Raw genomic sequence first — 24,177 nt, 5'->3', positions numbered from 1 at the left:
ACAATAATCCCATTATATGGACCGTGGAGATTTTTTTGATGGTTTTCTAGGAAGTTGGTTGAGATGTAGAGAATATACAGCATGTGTGGCAAGATTCCCCCCCCCCCAAGTTCTACTTTTTAAGCAGCCAGCCTCTCACGATCGACCGGCGGCGGGGCTGGAGGGTGGGAGTTGCACGTGTGCATTGCCATAAATCGCAACCGGAAAGTGTTGTGTGCTGAGAGCCAATAAAACGTGCATAACAGCGAGTCGATCCTCCGTGTTATTACTTCTCCCACCATTGAGCAAACCAAAAATAACAATGTACAATGTTCAAGGGTTTGAGCCAGAATACACACAGGTGGAACTTGACGTATTGGAGAGGGGCGTGGTGCTGACGATGAACAATAACAGTCCCATTACGTGGACCGTGGAGATTTGTTTCATGCTTTTCTGAGGAGTTGCATTAGATGTAGAGAATATACAGCAGGCGTGGCCAGACTTTACCCCAAGTTGTACTTTTCAAGCAGCCAGTTTCTCGTGGTCGGTTGGGATGGCAGGAGGGTGCGCAGGGGAGTTTGCACGTGCACATCACCGTAGATAGTAACCGGGAATTGTTGTGTGCTTACACATATATATCCATCCATCCATTTTCCTAGCCGCACGATGGTCACAGGAGTGCTGGAGCCTATCCCATCTGTCAACAGGCAGGAGGCAGGCTACACTCACGCAGACACAGGGAGAACATGCAAACTCCACACACGGAGGTCTAGGATTGAACAGCTGCACCACGTGCCGCCTCATAAAGTATGTTGTTGCTTATACAGTACTACCATGAAAGGCTATAACTAAGAGGCTAATAACCAGTAATGCAAATTTCCCCGGCTGATGAACAAGCCTCAACTGTGACAGGCTCGGCTTTATCCTGTCAGGTTGACCCCACGGGAGCTCAAATAAGGACAAATGTGGGTGCGTTTTCTCAGTTTTGTTGCAGTTCGGTGCAGAACACGTCAGCATCTTGGCTTAGCACGAATGAATGGTCTGTAATGCTAAGCACTGGAGATGTCAGGGGGGGGGTCAAGGATGTTTCTTCCAGGTCTAACTGTCAAAGATGACATATCCAGATTTTGCTTGGATTTCAAAAATGTTATTTTCATTTTTTTTTTCCAATTAATATCCAAAATTTTTTCATTTTTCTCCATATTACACTTCCTATGGTGCAGTTGCAGTTTGCCCATCTGGTGTCCATTTGATAATGGCCTAAATATATAAATACACTCTTTTTATCCTTTTAATTGTTGAATCTTTGACACATCTTTTGCTTATTTTGTCAGCTACTCCGTCAGAGTTTAGCAAAGTGTGTGACGCATACACCTTCCAGTGTGCAAATGGAGTGTGTGTGAGCCTGGAATGGAAATGTGATGGGATGGACGACTGTGGTGACTATTCTGATGAAGCCAACTGCGGTGAGGAGAATTCCAGACAATTTAGGACACAAAAAGCAAAACACAACCACACAAAAACAACTGATTTATCAACCTATGCCCGATAAACCCAAGTCTTAATCATACAATTTTTTTTGTCAGGCATCACAAAGCTCATTTTCTCAATTTTCTTGTGTGTTGCAGTTGCTCCCACTGAAGTTCCTGGTTGCTCAAGATATTTCCAGTTTGAGTGTAAAAATGGACGCTGCATCCCAACGTGGTGGAAATGTGACAATGAGAATGACTGCGGGGACTGGTCTGATGAATCTGAGTGCACAGGTACACATGCCCCATTATTCAAAGTAAAGTACTCAAAGGATTAGGCCAAGGGTCGGTAACCTTAAATACTCAAGAGCCATTTTAGCCGTCTAACCACATGCGGCAGAAAAAAAAACAACACCAGTAGCCACAGAACCCTTTTGACATTGAGGATAGCACCGCATATATCCAATCACCCATCCATCCATCCATCCATTTTCTGAGCCACTTATCCTCACAAGGGTCGCGAGAGTGTTGGAGCCTATCCCAGCTGTCATCGGTACACCTTGAACTGGTTGCCAGCCAATCACAGGGCACATGGAGACAGACAACAGTTGCACTCACAATCACACCTTGAGGCAATTTAGAGTCTACAATTAATGCATGTTTTTGGGGATGTGGGAGGAAACCGGAGTGCTGGAAGAAAACCCAGTCAGGGCCCTTGGCTGTAGGCCCGGCCACCACATGATCGTCTTTGAACCCCACCTTCAGGCCTGACTCCAGAGAGGGCCCGGTGAAGATTCATCATAGGGGTCTTTTTTCCATGCTATGACTGGTCCCTCACCTTGGACTTGTTTGCCTTGTGTAAAGCTACCAGGTCGTGAGGCCCTAGGAATTTGCCTCCTAGAATCATTGGGACACACAAACCCCTCCACCACGATAAGGTGACACCACCGGGAGGGGTGCTCCTTTCCCCTCATATGTGTAGCTGTGTCAAATTTTTCTACTCATCTTTGTTTCTCAGATGCATTTTTCAGACTTCCTTTCATGTTCTTTTGAGTCACGTTCAAAGAGACATTTATCGTGGTGATACAACAGCCTTTGTTGATTCTGTGCAGTTCACACCGAAAACCTTAACCAATTGCAAACTTTTTAATGAAACTCCATTTTTTTGTAAACTTTTTCTTTGTTGGTATGTCGTCAGTGTAAACCGCGTGTCACCCAGCTTTTGTCGAAATGAGCAGACTAAGGTAAGATGGTATCCATCTATCTATCTATCTATCCATCCATCCACTTTCTGAAATGCTTATTCTCATGAGGGTCGTGGGAGTGCTGGAGCCAGCTATTTTTGAGTAGGAGACTGGGTGCGCCCTGAACTGGTCGCCAGCCAGTTACAGTTGAATGGTTTCAAAACTTTTCAGCAAATTCCAACTATCTCCAAGATAGAACTCTTCATCTATCTTGGTAAAAACTATTTACCTGTTTTAGACGCCATCCACACCGACAGCTACTCTCACAGTGTTTTGCAGGATCTTGTGGCAGGAGGTTGTGCAGGCGCTGTACCACGCGGTGATGCTGCTGCACAGGACACTCTCAATTGTCCCTCTGTAAAAGAAGATCATGGTGGGGGACAGGGCTCAGCTCTTTTCAGGTTCCACAGGAAGTAGAATCTGTGTTGAGCCTTTTAAGCCAGTGCTGTGGTGTTAGTGGTCCAGGACAGGTCTTGGACAGGACAGGAGATGTGTACACCCAGAAATTTGGCGCTGGTCTCCCGCTCTACAGCAGCACCATTGTTGTTTAGCCCTATGATCTCCATCGTCTTCTCCATGTTCAGGTGGACATTGTTGTCCTTGCACCACATCGCCAGGTAGCTCAACTCACTCCTGTAACTTGTCGCATCGTTGTTGTTGACGAGGCCCATCACTGTTGTCTTGTCGGCAAACTTGATGAAGAAGTTGGAATTGGATGTGGGTGTGCAGTTGTGGGCCAGTACAGTGAAGAAGAGTGGGCTCAGCGCACATCCTTGGGGGGGCCTCTCTGTTCAGCATAATGATGTTGGAGGTGTTGCTGCCATCCCGAACTGCCTGTGGTCCCCCATCATGAAGTCCAACAACCAGTTGCACAGTGAGGTATTGATTCCCAGCTGGTCTACTTTGAGGATGAGCTGCTGGACGATGATGATATTGAATGCTGAGCCGAAGTCGATGAACAGCATTCTGACGTGTGAGTATTTGGTCGATATGTGGGTGAGGGCTGTCCACCAGTTGGAAAGATATCCAAACTGGTACGGGTCCGGGGGTGAGGATTTTATGTGCTCCATGTCTAGCTGCTTGAAGCACTTCATAATGATGGGAGTGAGTGCAACCACCAGGTGGTAGTCATTGTAGCAGGAGAGTGATTGTTTCTTTGGGACCAGAATGATCGTGGTGGTTTTGAGGCAGATCAGAATGATGGCTTAGCTGAGTGAAGTGTTGAAAATGCTTGTGAGGACATCTATGAGCTCATCCACACAGGCTCTCAGGACGCGACCAGGAATATCATCCGGTCCGAAGGCCATTCTTGCGTGAGTCCTTCTGAGATCTGTATGATGTCCGGCGACAGTTGCAGCACCCGGTCGTTGGAAGGCAGAGGGATCGTCTGTGGTGGGGTCCTGTTGTCTTCCTCAAAGATCGCAAAGAAGTCATTGAGCTGATCCGGCAGCAAAGAGGAGTTGTTGGGGAGGGGGGCTTGTGGTATATCTGGACACCACGCCACAGGTTCCTGGAGTCTCTGCTGTCGTTGAAGAGGTTGGCAATCCTACCGGAGTACCACCTATTTGCTTCTCTGATGCCACATGACAGGTTGGCCCTGGCTGTCCTTAGGTTTACCTTGTCTCCAGTTCTGAAGGCAGCATTCTGGATATAATCTGAACATGTCCAAACCATCTGTCTCCTCTCTCTAACCTTGTCTCCAAAACATCCAACTTTGTCTGTCCCTCTCATGAGCTCATTTCTAATCCTATCCAACCTGTTCACTCCAACCGAGAACCTCAGCATCTTCATTTCTGTTACGTCCAGTTCTGCTTCCTGTTGTTTCTTCAGTCCCACCGTCTCTAATCCATACATCATGGCCGGCCTCACAACTGTTTTATAGACTTTGCCCTTCATCCTAGCGGAGACTCTTCTGTCACATAGAACACCAGACACTTCCGCCAACTGTTCCACCCCGCTTGGACCCGTTTCTTCACTTCTTTACCACAGTCTCCATTGCTCTGTATTGTTGACCCCAAGTATATGAAGTCATCCAACCTTGCAATCTCTTCTCCCTGAAGCTTGACTCCTTCTCCTCCGCCCCTCACATTCATGTACATATATTCTGTTTTACTTCGTCTAATCTTTATTCCTCTCCTTTCCAGTGCGTGCTTCCATCTTTCTAATTGTTCCTCCACCTGCTCCCTGCTTTCACTGCAGTTCACAATATCATCTGCGAACATCATAGTCCAAGGGGATTCCAGTCTAACTTCATCTGTCAGCCTATCCATTACTTCCACAAACAGGAAGAGACTCAGCGCGGATCCCTGATGCAGTCCCACCTCCACCTTAAATTCTTCTGACACACCAACAGCACGCCTCCCCGCTGTTCTGCTGCCCTCATATGTGTCCTGTACTATTCTAACATATTTCTCCGCCACACCAGATTTGCGCATGCAGTACCACAGTTCCTCTCTTGGTACTCTGTCATTGGCTTTCTATAGGTCTACAAATACACAATGTCGCTCCTTCTGACCTTCTCTGTACTTTTCCATGAGCATACTCAAGGCAAATAATGCATCTGTGATACTCTTTCTAGACATGAAACCATATTGTTGCTCGCAGGTACTTACTTCTGTCCAGAGTCTAACCTCCACTACTCAACTCACTCCCATAACTTCATTGTGTGGCTCATCTTTATTCCTCTGTAGTTTCCACAGTTCTGAACATGGCCTTTATTCTTAAAAATGGGGACTGACACGCTTTTCCTCCATTCTTCTGGCATCTTCTCTCCTGCTAGTATTCTATTGAATAAGTTGGTCAAAAACTCCACAGCCACCTCTCCAAATTGCTTCCATACCTCCACTGGTATGTCAACAGGACCAACTGTCTTTCCATTTTTCATTCTGTTCAGTGCCTTTCTAATTTCCCCCTTACTAATCATTGTCACTTCCTGGTCATTCACGGTTGCCTCTTCAACCCTACCTTCTCTCCTATTCTCTTCATTCATTAACTTCTCACAGTACTCTTTCCATCTTCTTAGCACACTACTGGCACCAGTCAACATATTTCCATCGCTATCCTTAATCACCTTTACTTGCTGCACATCCTTCCTATCTCTATCCCTCTGTCTGGCCAACTTGTAGAGATCTTTTTCTCCCTCTTTCATATCTAAACTTGTGTACATGTCGTCATATGCCTCTTAACCTTCGCCACCTCTACGTTTGCCCTACGTCGCATGTCAATGTATTCCTTGCGCCTCTCCTCAGTCCTCTCAATGTCCCACTTCTTCGCTAATCTCTCTCCTTGGATGATTTCCTGTATTTTGGGGTTCCACCACCAAGTCTCCTTTCTCGCCTTTTGGTAGGAAAGCACTCCGAGTACTCTCCTGTCTGCCACTCTGAGTACCTTGGCAGTAGTATTCCAGTCTTCCGGGAGCTCTTCCTGTCCATCTAGAGCCCGTCTCACCGCTTTCCGAAAGGCCACACAACATTCTACCTTCCTCAACTTCCACCACCTGATTCTCTGCTCTACCTTTGTCTTCTTAATCTTCCTACCTGCTACCAGAATCATCCGACACACCACCATCCTACAGTATACTGTCGAGCTCCACTCTCTCCCACCATTACCTTACAATCAGTCACTTCCTTCATATTACATTGTCTGCACAAAATATAATCAACCTGCGTGCTACTACCTCCTCTCTTGTAGGTCACTGCATGTTCCTGTCACTTCTGGAAATAAGTGTTCAAGGGCATAAGGGGGCATAGCCGCTAATCACATTATACACAATACCCTCAATTTCAAATTTCAGCCTCATCACTCGATCTGATACTCTTCTCACCTCTAAGACATTCTTACCCAGCTCTTCCTTTAAAATAACATCTACTCCATTTCTCTTCCCATCTACTCCATGGTAAAATAATTTAAGCTTCTAGCCTCTTGGATACATGAACCTTTCTTCTAATCATCATGTCAACTAACTTCTAACTTTTCCTGTCATAGTCCCAACATTCAAAGTCCCTACACACAGTTGTAGGGACTCTGCATGCCTCTTCTTTTTCTGCCGGCTAAGTTGCTTTCCTCCTCTTTTTTGTTTTCGACCTACATTATCTGAATTTCTACCTAGGCATTGCAGATTAACAGTGCCAGGGGCGGGCGTAGTTAGCCCTTGCCACGAGCTACCCGTTATGGAAGTTGTTTGATGAACGCTCATATATGTTTGGCACAGTTTTACGCCGAATGCCCTTCCTGCTGCAACCCTCTGCATTTAATCGGGCTTGGGACCGGCCTGCAGGACGCACAGGAATTGTGCCCCCCTTTGGGCTGCAGATAGTCAAAACGCGCAATAAAATAAAGAAAGTCAGCACATAAGATACACAATTCTCACACTACCTTGTCTGTGTAAAAGTTAAGGTCAGATCAAATATACAAATTCATCATATCATACACAATTTACATACTTCCTAATCTATGTTAAAGTTAGATAAAAGCTATCAAATAAACAGTCAGCACATTAGATACACAAATCACATACTACCTGTCTGAAAATATAATGTATATGACAATTCAAAGAATATGTGGATGTAAAGGATTAGGTAAGGTTGTTAGCGTGCTAGGCTAACTTGGGCTTAGCAGCTTCAACGCGGACGGTACAGGTCGTATTTGGGTACTAACATAAGACTTGTTAAATTTCCTATAAGTCCTCATGTCCCTCGTTTTACACGTTGTGTAAGTCGTTCACGTTATGAAGTTACTCACGTTCAATGTTTGTTCAACAGCACGGTTTGTCACAAATGCAACTCATTGTTAGCCAGCTAAGCTAAGGTGGTCTGGGCCTATAAGCAAGTTTAATTTGACTTTTCCACTCGCCCAACATCCTACTAAGTACTCACGGTCCTCGTTGTATACGAAATGTAGGTTTTGCATGTCGTGTAAGTACTCACAATTAACTTTTACCTCCTCAGCAAATATTTGATGTTCTCGAGCTAGGCTAGGCCGTGCAGCTTCAACACGAACAAATCTGGCTCCAATTTGGATACTAAGATTATACAGATGATGATTTTCATCCACTGAAGTCATTACCAGAGGCGTCCCACATTGAATATTCACAGGATTCAGTCCAAATTCACCAAGATTTAGTGATTGAACGGTCGTGCAGGTCGGAGCCAACTCGATTTGTTGTCACCAGTTCGTGAACCGTACTTGACATGTACATTGTACTATAGTGTCCCCAACTACCAGAGACACATTCCTTGTGTGTTTTTGACATACTTGGCAAATAAAGATGATTCTGATAATAGTAAAATGTGTATATTCAGTCAGGATAAATTGAACACACATCAAACCTTCACCCTCCAGGTGGAGCAGCTCCTCACACTGTGGCCCCTGGGCCATCAACCTGCGCCCCCAACCGCTTCCACTGTGGCACTGGAGCCTGTATCATCAACACATGGGTTTGTGATGGTTATGCTGATTGTCCTGATGGTAGCGATGAGCTGGGATGTCCCACAGGTAAAACTTGTGTATTCATCAGGGCAGCCCTTTTGTTAAGGCAATTGTTGTTCCGTGACATGCTTGTGGTTGTATATCACATTTATTCGCTCTCAATCATGTTATATTGTGTTTTTTTTGTTTTTGTTTTTTTTTTTTTCCTGTGCAGTTAATGGGTCTACGACACAGGAACAAATTTCCACCTATCTCCCCTCCTCCCACAGTCGTTGCCCTCAGGGTCAGTTTACATGTCACCATCCACATCACTGCATCCCTGACTGGCAGCATTGTGATGGCCACTTCCAATGTCGGGATGCCTCCGATGAAGCCGATTGTCGTGAGTTCCTTTGTACTGCTTAAAGCGATACTACCATCACAAACACAGGAAAGGATAGGATAAATTAAAATCATGGGGAATTTCCTGACAGTAAAGGCCTAATGCAGCATAACTAAGGGATGATTCAAGTTTCAATCCTGATCAAACTGTAACTGTATTTAATTTTTTTTTAATTAAGCCTTCTTCTATACTAGAGATGGTGTCTGTTTGCCACTGCATGAACAACAAGTATAAAGTTAAGTCACAAGTTTGTCATCTCAGTATTTCTGTACTGTGATTATGAACACCCGTATGGAATGCCAAACGCCAGCGTGATTTTATCACAACTACTACCTTGTATCTTGACATGTGATATAAAATCTACTCTTAAGACAAATGTTCATTAAATGTTAGCATTCACTGAGTGAAATCATTCAAAAATTAATGAAAAAAAATTCACCCAATCAGGGGGACATCCACAACATTTGACACAAGCTAATTGTTGGGGTTTTTTGTATCTCTTTATTTGCATAAATGTACATGGACAACAATATAATTTTCTAGCATACCATTTATGTCTTAAAAGCCTATTTCCTATATATCTTAACTATAGCCTCCTGCAAAATGGTTGTTTTAAAATGAGGAATCTTGGCAGTGATGCCTGATTAAACAGAAGAAAAACACTTGTTCTTTTCACAGCCACACGCGGGCCACTGTTCTGTGTTAATGGAACCCTCTGTTTTGATGGTGAAGCCTGCGTGCTGGACGAAGAGCGGTGTGATGGGTTTTTAGACTGTTCCGACCGCAGCGACGAGGAAAACTGCACCTGTAAGTTGATGTTGAAGTTGTTCAGTCTGTAGACTGTGTCAAACTCAAGGCCAGGGGTCAGATTTTGCTACGTGGACCATGAAAGCAAATAATTTGCCGACCTTGTTTGTTGCTAAAATACGACAATTGATTAAGAATTGCAAGCATTTTTTTAACCTCCCCTTTAAAAAACGTCAATAGTTGAAAAGTTTTCATTGGCTTCTAATTTCAAAGCAAATCAATTTGTTTTTACATGGGGCAAGTGTACATTTATGTTTTCACAGTCTTAACAGCGCACTGAGCGAAACCATAACTTTGGCCCATGCCAAAAATTAGTTTGACACCCCTTGTATACTGTACTGTATGTGTGAAAGGATTTCAGTAAATGTTATCTGGTCATAATTTATAAAGTTTTGAAAAGAATGTCCACTCTGAATGCCAGTAAAACTACAAGACAAGAAGCGCGTCCAGCTGTTTTCATTTGTCAATTTAGGCTTTGTTTTGTTTCAGCTGAGTAGCCACCCTTTGCTGTATGTCGCTCACAATTGAACGTCTTTTTCCTCAGCTAAGAGTCACAATCACGATCTCTAGGAGCCTTGGTTCTTGATCATCCAATCTCCATTATTGATATACGTCATTGTGTTTGTAGCATTGGACATTTTATCATTAGTTCAGTCCACACCAGTTATGTAATGGTAGGTCAGTGCCACTGTCCACCATTTGTACATTTGTCACTGTCATCTCTTTGTTCCTGCTTTTACACACCACAATTTAGTTTATAATGATGCTCAAAGAAGGTGGCACAGTGGAGTACCCAGGTTCTAATCCTGCCTCGCCTGTGTGGAATTTGCATGTTCTCGATGTGCCCCTGTTGTTTTTTCTCATGTGTTTTGACTACACAAAAAAAAAACATTACAAACCAAACGAAGCCAGCTGTAAAGTATGAACTATAAGTTTGAAAGCCTACTTCCAAATTTATTTCATTTATTTTTTTTTAATTCACAATATTGTCTGTCTGTTCTTAGCGTAAAACATAATTATTCCATGCACAATAATTTTTGCTGTGAATTTTGACAGCTGAATGATGATTCCAAACAGTTTTATAGTTGTGATTTTCGTCCCTGTATTTAAAATACTTGTTCTGCTCTTATTATTTGTGCACTGTATTGTCTGTACGTTCATTCTTGATGAGGATGTGCCTCGGTGGAATCATAGCATCTTAAAATACCAGCAATTCTTTTTCTTTACTTTTTTTTAATTTTACCATTATTACCAAGAGTAAACATAAGCAGCGTGTCCAGTTCACCTTTGCTCTACATCGCCCAGACCGCTTTGCAAACTAAACACCGGTGGTGGGCTGTGCATAAAGACGCTGTCATTGTCAACTAGTACATATGTGAATTGTGCCATTGGATGTAGCCGCCAGTCACCCCTCACTCATTAAAACACTATGAAAAATGGCACAAATTAAATAGTTGTATGTTATACTTTCTATTCAGGTTGGATTTTTATTTTTTTTGTGCGCAACGCAGAATGTCTGTACAGAGACCACATCAACAGTGCGCAATTGCATAAAAGTTTGAAAACCACTGGGTTAGTTAAGGGCTCTCAGTTGCCCGTGGGTGTGAATGTGAATGCAAATGGTTGTTTGTCTGTGTGCCCTGCAATTGGCTGGCAACCAATTTAGGCTGTACCCTGTCTATTGCCCAGAGTCAGCTGGGAGAGGCTGCAGCATGCCAGAGACCGTAGTGAGGATAAGGAAAATAGGTGGATAAATCTCACGATTACATTTTTTCCAATACTTCATGCATTCAAAAATAAAGAAGAATCAAAATGGTGTTTCTCATTTTCTTGTAATGAATAGCACTAATTTTAAAAAGGTATATAACTACCATAATTCATTTTACATGTACACAGTACAATGTTTCAATATTACTGTTTCATGCTTATTTAGGAGATGGAGGGAAATGCAGTACAGTATATTATTAGTCAGCATGTTTACAGTTAAAGACAGAGTTATGCATTGGGCCAATTTAAATAGCAGCTGAGGTAGACTTTCTTTCCTTCCAGTGGATATCCTGGCCTATAAGGTCCAGAACCTTCAATGGAATCAAGACTTATTGGGTGGCATCACTCTAACATGGTCTCATCCTAAAAATCTTCCCCTGGACTCCTGCTACTACCTCATATCCTACAGGTGAGAACAACACCCACCTGTTGTTTTCATCATAGTCAAATGTTATTCCTATATTTTGTTCACTGTTGTTTTTTCTTAGACATCTCATGTGCCCAACAGATGATGGAGATTATCTTTGCAGCAGATTTTAAAAGCTAAAACAAATAGCCACTACAATTACGTTAGAGTGGCATGATAGACAACTGGTTAGAGCAGGGGTCCTCAATGTGTCAATCACGAGGCAGTTTTGGTCAATCGCGTGACGGCGTGGCAAAAAAAAAAAAAAAAAATAGACATCAGCCTATCATCTATCTCGTCGCTTGATTCAGGTGTGGCCAATACGTCGATGACACGCACATAAAGGCTCGTTCTAGCAAGATGGCTTCCTATTTACAGTGTATCTTTTGCTTTCTCCACGGCAGTCGCAGCAATGCACATGTGACTCCCCTTGGTAGATCGCGAGAGGTTGGCTCCTTGAAAAGTAGATCTTGGGGTAAACAAGTCTGGGCACTCCTGGTTTAGAGCATCTGCCTCACAGTTTCTCCAGGGGCTTTGGTTTCCTCCCACATCCCAAAAATAATACATTAAATGGAGACTTTAAGGTGCCCATAGGTGTGATTGTATATGTGAATGGTTGCTTGTTTCTATGTGTCCAGCGATTGCCTGCCAACCAGTTCCTCTTCCAGTTCCTCACCAATATGAAGAGGGGAAAAAAATGACATAAAACATGCACTTCAAACACTATTTATACGTTTTGCGCCGCAAAGCGGATAGCTACACACCTACACTAGCTTAAAACATACGGTAGCATGCATGCACGTTATTTAAAAAAGGCCCCCTCAGGAAAACTGTGTTCGGTTGTACTTTATTGAAGTATTTAAAAATGTAAAGAGTGAGTTCGGTCGTACTTAAGTATTTAAAGGTCTACCGACATGTAAAGCATGATTTTTTAGTATATTTTGAATTTTAGAAAGGCAGCCGGAATGGACCCATCCGTTTTTTCACCACACGTTGTGATGTTGTCATATATGGATTTTTGCATCTCCCAGCATGAAAATCCTCTCGAGACATTCGTTTTGGAGAAGAAGCAGGAACTGATGTTTTTTACAGACGCCCCGGGTTTGTGTGTTGATACCAGTTTTACCGGCAGGAAAGTAGCTATTTTTTCCTGCATGTTAGCCATAATGCCGTCTCGTTGTATTGCGGGATTTTGCTCGAACACTTTTCCAAAAGACCCAGTTCGTCGTGAAAAATGGATTGCACAGATTCAAAGGACGAGAGCTTTGTGGGTTCTAAATGACTGGTAGGTGTGTATAGAGCTATTAAAAAAAATAGTTGGGAGGGACGACAATCCTCTCAGAAGTCACAAAAGAACCGCGTCATAGTAACTAAATAAATTTCGTAAGTCGGGTGCTAAATGTGTCGATGTGCTCGGGCCGGTGTTGTCCATTGCCCCTGCCGGCGTTGTTCTTCGCCGCCGTGGAGGTGGTTTGCCTGCGTGTGGGAGGAGAAAGGAAGTCTCTTCCCCCACCGGCCACTGGTGTCTGGGCACCCCTGAAGTAGCATGGGTCCTCATGAGTACGCTACGTACTGTCATACATACTGTTGGGGAGTCTGTTGTTAGAAGTGATCCGCATATCATCTAAATATGGCTTGAAACGATAGGGTAATATTGCCACGGTCACTTCACTCGATTGTGAGATGTTCTCTTCTTCGAAAAGAGCTTCCGTGTCAGAAGGGGGGTCAGAAAAATCCGAAAATCTGTTGTTCGTCTCCCATAACAGATGGAACAGCATCTTCTCAATGGCGGTTGTCCCAATGTGACATCTGTAAATGACGTTGCAGGCAATGCGGCTATCTCTGGGATGTCGAGTGAGACATCCGGAACTTTGCGCCTGAATGACACGCTCTCCCCTCATTTTTTTCCTTTTCGTATTGACATTGAAGTGAATTATATCATATGCAATTTTCAAAACAATATCAATTTTAAAATGCATGTAAGGATGTCGGTGGACCTTTAACAATGTACGTACTCACATTATTTTCTGATTAATCCCATCCACAAATCCATCAAAGTCCTTATCTTTTGTATACAAAATTAACAGCTGGGCAAGTTCTCTATCAAACGCACCAGTTTCCCTCTTGTAATTGTCCTTCTCAGTGTCGTTGCCGTGTGGCTCGTCAGATATAGTGCCAGCTTTTCAAACAACAGTAGAAGCAGACACATTAGCCCAAGCATCCATCACTTCCACGCCACTGACAACTTTACTTTGTACACCCTGTTTACACCAATGTCCAATGGTTGAAGTTGCTTCATCAAACCTCCTAGAATAATAGCAAGCTCTGAGTTCATTTGCTGCGTTTGTTTTTTCCACAGCAGTTGTTTGTTCTTTGATGGTTGATCCATTAGTCGATTTGTTCTTCCAGCTCGAGCCACCTTGCCTTGTTTCCGCGGAAACTCAGCTTCATTTCTGTAGTTAGTGAAGCTCGTTTTCCCTCCTTCCTAAATGGATTCCTTGGATTTATTGCTCTTGAATTCTCTCGCAGCTGCTTGATTTGCGTGTTTTTCACCTAACTGATAGTTTGCAGTTTAAACTTTGGTCTGTAAGCATCTCTTCGTTGGTGCTATTTCTGTGGGGTACTTAGCTACAAGGATGTTGTTTAGCAGAATACATATACAGTGAAGAAAATAAGTATTTGAACTTCCTGCTATATTGCAAGTTCTCCCACTTAAAAATCATGGACGGATATGTAAATTGTCATCATAGGTGAATGTCCACTGTGAGAGAGATAATCTAAAAAGAAAAATCCAGAAACCACAATGTATGGTTTTTTTAAGAATTTATTCGTGTGATACATCTGCAAATAAGTATTTGAACACCTGAGAAAAACAATGTTTATATTTAGTACAGTAGCCTTTATTTGCAATTACAGAGGTCAAACGTTTCCTGCAGTTGTCCACCAGGTTTGCACACACTGCAGGAGGGATTTTGGCCCACTCCCGCACACAGATCTTCTCTAGATCAGACAGGCTTCTGGGCTGTCGCTGGGAAACACGGAGTTTCAGCTTCCTCCAAAGATTTTCTATTGGGTTTAGGTTTGGAGACTGGCTAGGCCACGCCAGAACCTTGATATGCTTCTTCCCGGTCTATCAGCTAGAATTCTGACCCTCAAAGACCTGTTAGTCCGCCTTTAAAAATCTACCTCCACTCCATGTATTATCCTGAATCAGATGCACCCGTGTAAGGTCGTTAGCTACATAAAGACCACCCCATACAATCAGTAAGACTAAAACTTGTATCATGGCCAAGACCAAAGAGCTCTCCAAAGACACCAGGGATAAATTTGTACAACTCCACACGGCTGGAAAGGGCTATGGAAAAATTGCCAAGCAGCTTGGTGAAAAAAGGTCCACTGTTGGAGCAATCATTAGAAAATGGAAGAAGCTAAACATGACACTCAATCTCAATCGGAGTGGAGCCTCCTCAATGATCCTTAGAAAGGTGAGGAAACAGCCCAGGACTACACGACAGGACTTGGTCAATGATCTGAAAAGAGCTGGGACCACCGTTTCCAAGGTGACTGTTGGTAATACACTAAGTCGTCATGGTTTGTTTCCCTGGTTAAACCAGCACATGTTAAGGAGCGTCTTGAGTTTGCCAATGACCAATTGGATGATACAGAGGAGTCATGGGAGAATGTTTTGTGGTCATATGAGACCAAAATTAAACTTTTTGGTCATAATTCCACTAACCATGTTTGGAGGAAGGCAAATGATGAGTTCCATCTCAAGAACTCCATCCTTACTGTGAAGCGTGAGGGTGGTAGCATCATGGGACAGGATGACTGCACTGTATTAAGGAGAGGATAACCGCGGCCATGTATTATAAGATTTTGGGGAACTTCCTTCCCTCAGTCGTGGCTGGGTCTTTCAACATGACAGTGACCTGAAGCACACAGCCAGGAAAACCAAGGAGTGGGTCCGTAAGGAGAATATCAAGGTTCTGGAGCGGCATAGCCAGTCTCCAGACCTAAACCCAATCGAAAATCTTTGGAGGCAGCTGAAACTCTGTGTTTCTCAGCAACAGATGAAAACTACAATGAAAATTTCAGATCCCCCATGATTTCCAAGTGGGAAAACTTAAGCAATATAGCAGGGTGTTCAAATACCTATTTTCTTCACTGTACCGGCATTATATACCTTCTTGGTGGCGTGCCTTTATGTATCTCTGCATGCTGTCTTCTCACATGTCCACCTTTCCTCGATATAAGTAGCGTGTCGGCAGGAAAGGTTCCCAGTCAGTGACAGATTTTGGATGTCAGTGCATATATAAGGCGTTTCGCATTATAAGGTGCCCCATCCATTTTGGAAAAAATGTAAGACTTCTATGTGTGCCTTATAGTCTCCAACATTATTTTGATATGCATTAGGCTTGTCGGCACTCAGCAATGGATCACCATGGATACTCACAGTAACAAGACCAGCTACAAACTAAAACTCCTAAGCCCAGACACCACCTATCAAGTCAAAGTGCTCACTCAGTGTCTCAGCAAGCTGCACAAGACCAATGAGATGGTTGTAGTGAGAACGCCAGAAGGATGTGAGTCTTTATGATTTAGATTTGATCTGATTTTGTGTTAGAAATCAGGGATAACAATCCTGTTTTTAGGCTAAGGACATTTGTAATAGCCTGTCCGATGTTTCACTGTTGCTCTTTCTCAGTTTTTATATCATACTGTCATATTATTTTCCTTACCTTCCTGCTTGTTTGATCTTATAATTCTAAAAAAACAATCAGATGAAACTCTCTTTATCCCTGAATAGAAGGGTAGAATTGTGCTCTAAATGTCCATTCCAACATTTTCAATTTACAAACAAACTTGCAATGTATTCAACAAAATATTTGCATATATTTTGCAGTGCCTGAGCCTCCTACGAACCTGCATCTGTCTTGTGGTAATATAAAGGATGGGTCAGTAAATGTTTCCTGGAATCCCCCTGACAAAGGAAATGGCCTCATTCGAGAGTACATTGTAAGTTTTTTTTTTTTTTTTTAATCTTCAAGATTATGAAAAGTACAAGAGCTAAAGAAATTAGTGAAGTCATTCAGAGTAAAAAAAAAAAAAAAAAAAACATTGTTGCCATCCCAAATTTTTTTTATTATATTGGGATGGGTCATGCGACTTCCACACATGTAACATACATTCTTCTTTTTGTTTCGGCTTGTCCCGTGAGGGGTCGCCACAGCGTGTCATATTTTTCCATTTAAGCCTATCTCGTGCATTTTCCTGTTTAAAACCCATTGTTCTCATGTCCCCTCCCTCACAACATCCATCAACCTTTTCGTTGGTCTTCCTCTTGCTGTTTTGCCTGGCAGCTACATCCTCAGAACCCTTCTACCAACATACTCTCTCGCCTCTGCTCTCCCTAACCTTGTCTCCAAAACATCCAACTTTGGCTGTCCCTCTAATAAGCTCTTTTCTAATCCTATCCAACCTGTCCTCTCCGAGCGAGAACCTCAAGATCTTCAGTTCTGCGACCTCCAATTCTGCTTCCTGTTGTTTCTTCAGTGCCACCGTCTCTAATCCGTACATCATGGGCGACCTCACCACTGTTTTATAAACTTTGCCCTTCATCCTAGCGGAGACTCTTCTGTCACATAGAACACCAGACACCTTCCGCCAGCTGTTCCATTTCGCTTGGACCCGATTCTTCGCTTCCTTACCACACTCACCATTGCTCTGTGTTGTTGACCCCATTGTTGAAGTCGTCCACCCTCGCTATCTCTTCTACCTGGAGCTTCACTACTTCTCCTCTGCCCCTCACATTCATGAACATATATTCTGTTTTACTCCGGCTAATCTTCATTCCTCTCCTTTCCAGTGCTTGCCTCCATCTTTCTAATTATTCCTCCGCCTAACCGCGAACAGGAAGGGGCTCAGCGTGGAACCCTGATGCAGTCCCACCTCCACCTCAAATTCTTGACACACCTACAGCACATCTCACTGCTGTTCTGCTGCCCTCCTACATGTCCTGTACCACTCTAACATATTTCTCCGCCACACCAGACTAGCACATGCAGTACCACAGTTCCTCTCTTGGTACTCTGTCATAGGCTTTCTCTAGGTCTACAAAGTGACCTCTGTACTTTTCCATGGGCATCCTCAAGGCAAACAATGCATCAATGGTACTCTTTCTAGGCATGAAACCATACTGTTGCTGGCAGATACTTAGTTCCGTCCCGAGTCGAGCCTCCACTACTCTTTCCGATAACTTCATTGTGTGGCTCATCATCTTTATTCCTCTGTAGTTTCCACAGTTCTGAACATGGCTTTATTCTTACAAATGGGGACAAGCACACTTTTCCTCCATTCTTCTGCCATCTTTTCTCCTGCTCTTATTCTATTGAATAAGTTGGTCAAAAACTCCACAGCCACCTCTCCAAATTGCTTCCATACTTCCACTGGTATGTCATCGGGTCCAACTCTTTCCATTTTTCATTCTGTTCAGTGCCTTTTTAATTTCTCCCTTACTAATCATTGTCATTTCCCAGTCACGCTTGCCTGTTCTACTCTACCTTCTCTCCCATTTTCTTCATTCATTAACTTCTCAAAGTACTCTTTCCATCTTCTTCGCACACTACTGGCACCAGTCAACATATTTCCATCGCTACCTTTGTCTTCTTAATCTTCCTGCCCGCTACCGTGAAGTCCACCACCATCTGCCCCTCAAAGTTCCTTTGCTGAATGCCGTACTTACCCATCACTTCTTCATCACCCCTCTTTCCTTCGACAAAATGTCAATTGAAATCTGCACAAATCACAACTCTCTGTCTGGGATGGGTCTGGGTTATAAAGGTTTAAAGATACATGCCTGTTTATATGTCCTGCTTCTCAGGTTGAGTACAGTGAACAAACAGCTATTGAGTGGACGTCACAGAGAAGTACCACAAACACCACAGAGGTGAAGGAGCTGCAGCCAGACACTCAGTACAAATTCAGGGTAAGCCAGACTGAATACCATATTGTATAGTATTTTATGTATATGTAATGGAACGTGTTGGAATTGTGAGCATTGGTTCAATCCTAGCCCTCCCCTGTGTGGAGTTTAAATGTTCTCCCCGTGCCTGCATGGGTTTTCTCCGGGCACTCCAGTTTCCTCCCACATCACAAAAACGTGTTTGTGTGTGTGTGTGTGGTGTGTGTGTGTGTGGTGTGTGTGTGTGTGTGTGTGTGTGTGTGTGTGTTGTGTGTGTGTGTGTGTGTGTGTGTGAGAGAGAGAGAGAGAGAAAGAGAGCAAGTGAGATGGAGATAGCCATACAAAAAACAATTCAACTACACTTAGACAATTAAAATGTGCATTTTAGGAATACAACCTCCGCCTTGTTTTTGATGGCCTACACCTCTATAGTAGTTTGTTGGTCATGATGGTACTTAGAACTTAGTACCTAGTAATGATGGGCAGATGAGGCCTCTTTGGGTGTAAGGCACATTTTCCAAACTTGTGTCGACACTGTGCTGAAACTGTGCTGTTGTTAAATCTTTTGGATTTTAAAAGTCATTGCATACAACTTCAATAAAGACTCGAAACAAGACTACGGTAAATAAAAATGTCATTCACACATTTTTATTAACAGCTGCTTTAATATAATAAATAATTTCTCACGTTTTTGAGAACAGTCGTTCAAAGTGCACTGATGACGATGGAGTTAATAGAAATTTCATTGCAAGTTTGTATAATGTAGGGTAAAATATTCTGTGATCTTGGTGCGTTCGCCTCAGAGATGTATCTTTGTACCTTGATACTGGCATCAGCAGTGACATTAGAATTGGCTCTGCTCTCCTTGACTTCCATGTACAGCAGCTCCCACAGGCTGTCATACCAGGGAAAATATAATGCATCTTTTTTTTCCGAATTCATTGTAATCACATGGAGTGATCTGCAAAATACAAAAAACAAAAAGAAGAAATAAGACATATGACACACCTGAACTGGGAACAAATGGTTGCGTTGAAGGTTCAGCTTGGGCATCTTCCATTTGTGTCACCTCAGCGTTTCTCATTTCTGCCGCACACTCCACTGTGAGCCATTTTATTGCATCATTGGGTTTTGATGCACTTGAGAATCCCATCATCCTGAACCAAGGGTCCAACTGTGTTGATATTGTCATTACGCTGAATTATTCCAGAGTGCACAGTTTCTAGCAGTCTTGTTTTAAGGTTTTCCACAAGATTAACTGCTGTTTCTATGGTCATATGTAAATGCTTTCTGCATTCAGTGATGCCACATTTTAAGCAGTGGGGTTACCTTTGATCCAGACACGCTTTTTTTTTTTTTTCCCCCCTGACACTTCTCCATTGTCGCTTCATTCAATGGAGCAAGCAAATGCACTGTCTCCTCTACGATTTGTACTCATGTGTATTTTTGTACTCATCCAATAACAAACTCAAAGCTAGGAATGCAAACTCTCTCCATCCAACAAAACCCACAAATATATCGACACATCGTCTCCCTCACAAATGCAATTTGACTCTTGCACAACCAAACGAAACAGGAGCTATGTCGGTCACATAGTTTTCCTTAAATTGATACCCACAGCGACACAAGGTGTTACCTTGTTTCCCCCAACGCATGCGCCGAGGTTTCAGCGTTATCAGACCCATCGCATGTACTTAGTACTAAGAGTAACTTAGTACTTAGAGAGCTAAGTATTTTTTTTAGGTTGTATTGTAACGGTTTCCTAAGGGTCAAGAGTCACTAACATACAATTTTTTGCCATTGTTTCTCTCAGGTGGCAGCTGTGACCAGTCGAGGTCTGGGAAACTGGACTGAAGTAAAATCATTCACTCCTTTAAAAGGTGAGGTTGGTTCCATTCCCATTATTTCGAAATGTTTCATCGATTCTGCCGCTGTAGGATGATGTAGACATAGTTTGCTGACTTTATACATTTAATCCATTTACTCTGGAGCAGCTATTCCTCCTCCTTCAGTGATCGTTGACAGCATCACTGCAGAGTCCATGAGCCTTTCATTCAGCCTCAATTCTCAGTATGAAGTAGGTGCATCATGAGCTGACTTTTTTGTAAAAGAAGCAAATACTACCCACAATAACTAAGGCGTATCTGTGTTTTAGGTGCAACAGTACGTCGTTATTCTGTCTTGGCAGTTTGACTCTCACATGAAGGAGAGCAAGAATTACACAGTCAAAGGAAAGATCTTCACAGGTACTCTATGGCGGTGTTTCTAAACCTTTGAGGCAAAGCAAATATTTTATGACCAAAGTTAGGGCTGATGATTGTTTGATTTTGAGTGACTCCGGTCCCAATTTCGATTCCAGTTCCAAAGAGTTCTTGATTCAGATTATTTAGGGGGCTGGGCAAAAAAAAAGTTTGCATGATTTAAATAAAGGGTGTCTAAATTGTGAACATTCATCATGAACATTTGACTCAGCGTTCTTTATAACCAGTGTCAATATCAAATGACGAACTAAAAGGCAATGTTTGTGGAACTAATCTAAATAATACATTTCTTAATTCTTTTGACTAAAAGTTAAAAATATATACACACACACACTTTATATAAATAAATGAAATACACACACACACACACACTTTATATAAATAAATGAAATACACACATAGGTATATGTGCGAGTTTTAACTACCGGAACTCAGCATGTTGGCACAAAAACTAACTTCCAATGGCACCAGTGATTTATTTATTTTAAAATGGAGTGCACTAAATGCTATAGGATGTTGATTGATTTCTTCATCCACATAGTTTCTTTATGATACTATGAGACGTCTGTGAATTTTTACCAATTCATTGTGATGTAAAGTTATTAGTGACGTTTTAACTCTGTTAATTTTTTTTTCTGTCATTGGCTCTTATATTGGTTTGAAGACTAAAATAAATGCTAAATACCATCAGTGCAAAAGTACATTTACCACGCTGGCTGTCTCAGCATACACATATTTTATTATTTCACTTACCCAATTGACTGAGAGCTGACTTCAGTAAAGCTCCACACGGTGTAGGCTGAGGCTCCGAGCACATCAGACGCTACACTTCGTGAAAGCCTCTTTTATGCAACGTAATCTTATTACAGGTATTGCAATGCGGCGACTGGTCATTAGTTTTAACAAAGTTAAAACACACTTTTGTTCTCCGCCACCACTGTTGGGCACAAGCACCTCTTTGTGCGTGTTCTTCTTCATTAGTTTTCACCACTTTTTCGGCACTGGAAAAAGGGGCTTCAAAACTGGAAACCAAAATGTTTTAATTTGAATGATTCCAGGAGAACTGGAACATTTGTCCCAGTTCCAATCGGTTCTTGATTCTCTATGCCCAACCATAATCACAACTTAAAGGGCCACTGTCATGCCTATAAATATTCTAAAATAGATATTGTAATGAAAAATACATGTAATATTATTCACTTCAATGTCCATACAAAAAAATAAATATGAGCGGAGAGCATGTCATCCATGCACAAAGTTGCGGAAGTCTCACTCGACATCCAAGTGGTAGCCATATTGCCTGCAACATCATCAGCAGATGTCACACTCGTTCATTTGCCATTGAAAACAGGTAGTGGCACCTGTTATGGGAGAAGAACAACGGAGATTTTCGGATTTTTCCGACGCCCCTTCTGACACGGAAGCTCTTTTCGAAGAAGAAAACATCTCACAATCGAGTGAAGTGACCCAGGCAATATTACCCTATCATTTCGAGCTGTATTTAGATGATATGCGGATCACTTCTAACTACCAACAGACTCCCCGACAGCATGCATGACAGTATGTAGTGTACTCAGCCGCAAGCAACAAACATGCTGTAAAGTGGCCCAGCTTGGGACCGCGATGAGGCACCTCACCTTGGCGTCGCAATGAGCCAAACCAATTGAAGCCATGTTCAGCAGACGCGGCGCGCCGAAGCCGTGATCGACGGACACGGCGCGCCGGCGCCAAGGTTGTGATCAGCGGACGCACACATCGACACAGACTTACAATATGTACACAGATTTTTTGTTAGGTTCTGAGTCTGGGCCTGTTTAGTTAAATGTTGTTGATATGCATTACTTGGACACAGAGTGTAACCATTTTCAGGCCAGTTAAGGGAAACAGCACAGTGGTTGAGAATTATTGCACTATGAAAACTTTGTATTGTGATGTGATATAAATTTTGTGATAAGTTGAAATAGTTATTGCATTTAATGTTTTCTTTGTCTAACTTCAGCGATGAACCTGACAGCAGGGACATTGTATGAAGTGGCTGTGTGGGCTCACACTGATATAGGTGACAGTGCCACAGCCTTGTCTCGTCATCAGACGACTGGCATACAACCAGAACACCCCCTCCTCAAAGCCCGGCCCCTCAACCAAACTGCTGTGGACTGCAGCTGGACCATCACTACTGGGCCATCTGCAGAGGTACAACTTTACAAAATTTTAGAAAGTCTTCACAGTATGATGGAGTACCATCACCAAATTACAACAACAGCGATTAATATTTACATTCCACATGAATCACAACATATTGAGAACTGAAAAACATATATGAAAGTCAGTTGGCGAAGTTCACCATTTTGGACTCAAAATAGGACATTTACGTGAATTGTATCAACCCGATAAGGTTTTCCTGGGTGGTGGGGTCACCATCTCCATAGGCTCGTGGTCATGGTACTTTACTCTTCTAATTTTACTCTTTACTTTTACTGTAACTGATCAAAATGTTACTCGCTGCCTTCATTTATCAATTATTGCTTAACTATTTCGTAGACGAGGGGCGCAGATTACGCCATCTTGTTTCAACGACAAAGTCACATGACCTCACACAAGGTCTTATACTAACACTAAAAAAGGCTGATTGTCATGCCTAATTGGCAACCATTTTGAGAATGTCATCGTTACCATGAAGGCAATGGCGCTCTCCTCTTGTTTATATATACAGGAACAAAAACAACAGCTTGCATGTATTGTTGTATTTGTCTGGCATGTCTAGCCAGACGTGGAAATTTCACATCGCTTGTAACTTGAGAAAACACCATGGAGTGAACTGGGAATGTTGTTTTGTTTTAATTCTTTGTGCTACTTTCTCATTACTTGAGTAATTATTTTTTCACTGTGCCCTTTTTAATATTGTCCAAGTATTTTTGCCTTATTTTATTTTTCGCAATCCTGGCTTGATATTTTAGACTTAAAATTTAAAGATGGGAGGCTTTATACGATCAGGATTTTTGAGGCCAATCACCGATCAGCGGGTTTACAGCGAGAATACAGCAGAATCAGAATTATCTTTATTTTACCAAGTACTGCTATGTCAAAAGCACACAAAGGAATTTGTCTCTGGTAGTTAGAGGTGCTCCAGTATGACATGCATGTCGAGTATGACAAGAGACAGTCAATTGATGGGCAATACTTTTGAGACATAAAGACATTACGGAAACAGTCACGGAGCAATAATGGTTGCTAGTACGGTAATCTGGCAATGATGGTACAGTTTCGTTTTTTTTTCCAACAACTTACCCTAACATTAGATTTCTAGGTTACATATCATTTTGTTGCCTGTTTTCAAGCTGTATCGTATTAAAAGTACATGACTATACAGCGAGCATGAGCATTCTCCCCTGTCCTGAGCACCAGTGACCACTAACACACGCCCCCCCCCCCCCCCCATTTTCTTCCTATAATACATTCAGCACAATCCTCTCG

General features: G+C 42.5%; 1 protein-coding gene across 1 annotated transcript in view; it reads left to right on the top strand.

Moving 5' to 3' along the window:
- The window catches only part of sorl1 (sortilin-related receptor, L(DLR class) A repeats containing), a 131,968-nt gene that overhangs the window by 94,324 nt on the left and 13,467 nt on the right, over positions 1–24,177 (top strand). The window contains exons 29-41 of the mRNA XM_061826560.1: positions 1,314–1,445; positions 1,608–1,742; positions 8,033–8,185; positions 8,334–8,501; positions 9,180–9,308; positions 11,358–11,484; positions 15,895–16,064; positions 16,385–16,497; positions 18,362–18,466; positions 20,256–20,322; positions 20,437–20,519; positions 20,598–20,688; positions 22,703–22,896. Of these exons, the coding sequence (XP_061682544.1) occupies positions 1,314–1,445; positions 1,608–1,742; positions 8,033–8,185; positions 8,334–8,501; positions 9,180–9,308; positions 11,358–11,484; positions 15,895–16,064; positions 16,385–16,497; positions 18,362–18,466; positions 20,256–20,322; positions 20,437–20,519; positions 20,598–20,688; positions 22,703–22,896 (1,667 nt within the window). The remainder of the gene's footprint in view (positions 1–1,313; positions 1,446–1,607; positions 1,743–8,032; positions 8,186–8,333; positions 8,502–9,179; positions 9,309–11,357; positions 11,485–15,894; positions 16,065–16,384; positions 16,498–18,361; positions 18,467–20,255; positions 20,323–20,436; positions 20,520–20,597; positions 20,689–22,702; positions 22,897–24,177) is intronic.

The sequence above is a fragment of the Syngnathoides biaculeatus genome, chromosome 8 (assembly GCF_019802595.1).
Source record: "Syngnathoides biaculeatus isolate LvHL_M chromosome 8, ASM1980259v1, whole genome shotgun sequence".
NCBI classification, from domain to species: Eukaryota; Metazoa; Chordata; class Actinopteri; order Syngnathiformes; family Syngnathidae; genus Syngnathoides; species Syngnathoides biaculeatus.
The sequence above is the reverse complement of the archived record's forward strand: the minus strand, read 5'-3'. Positions and strand labels throughout refer to the sequence as shown.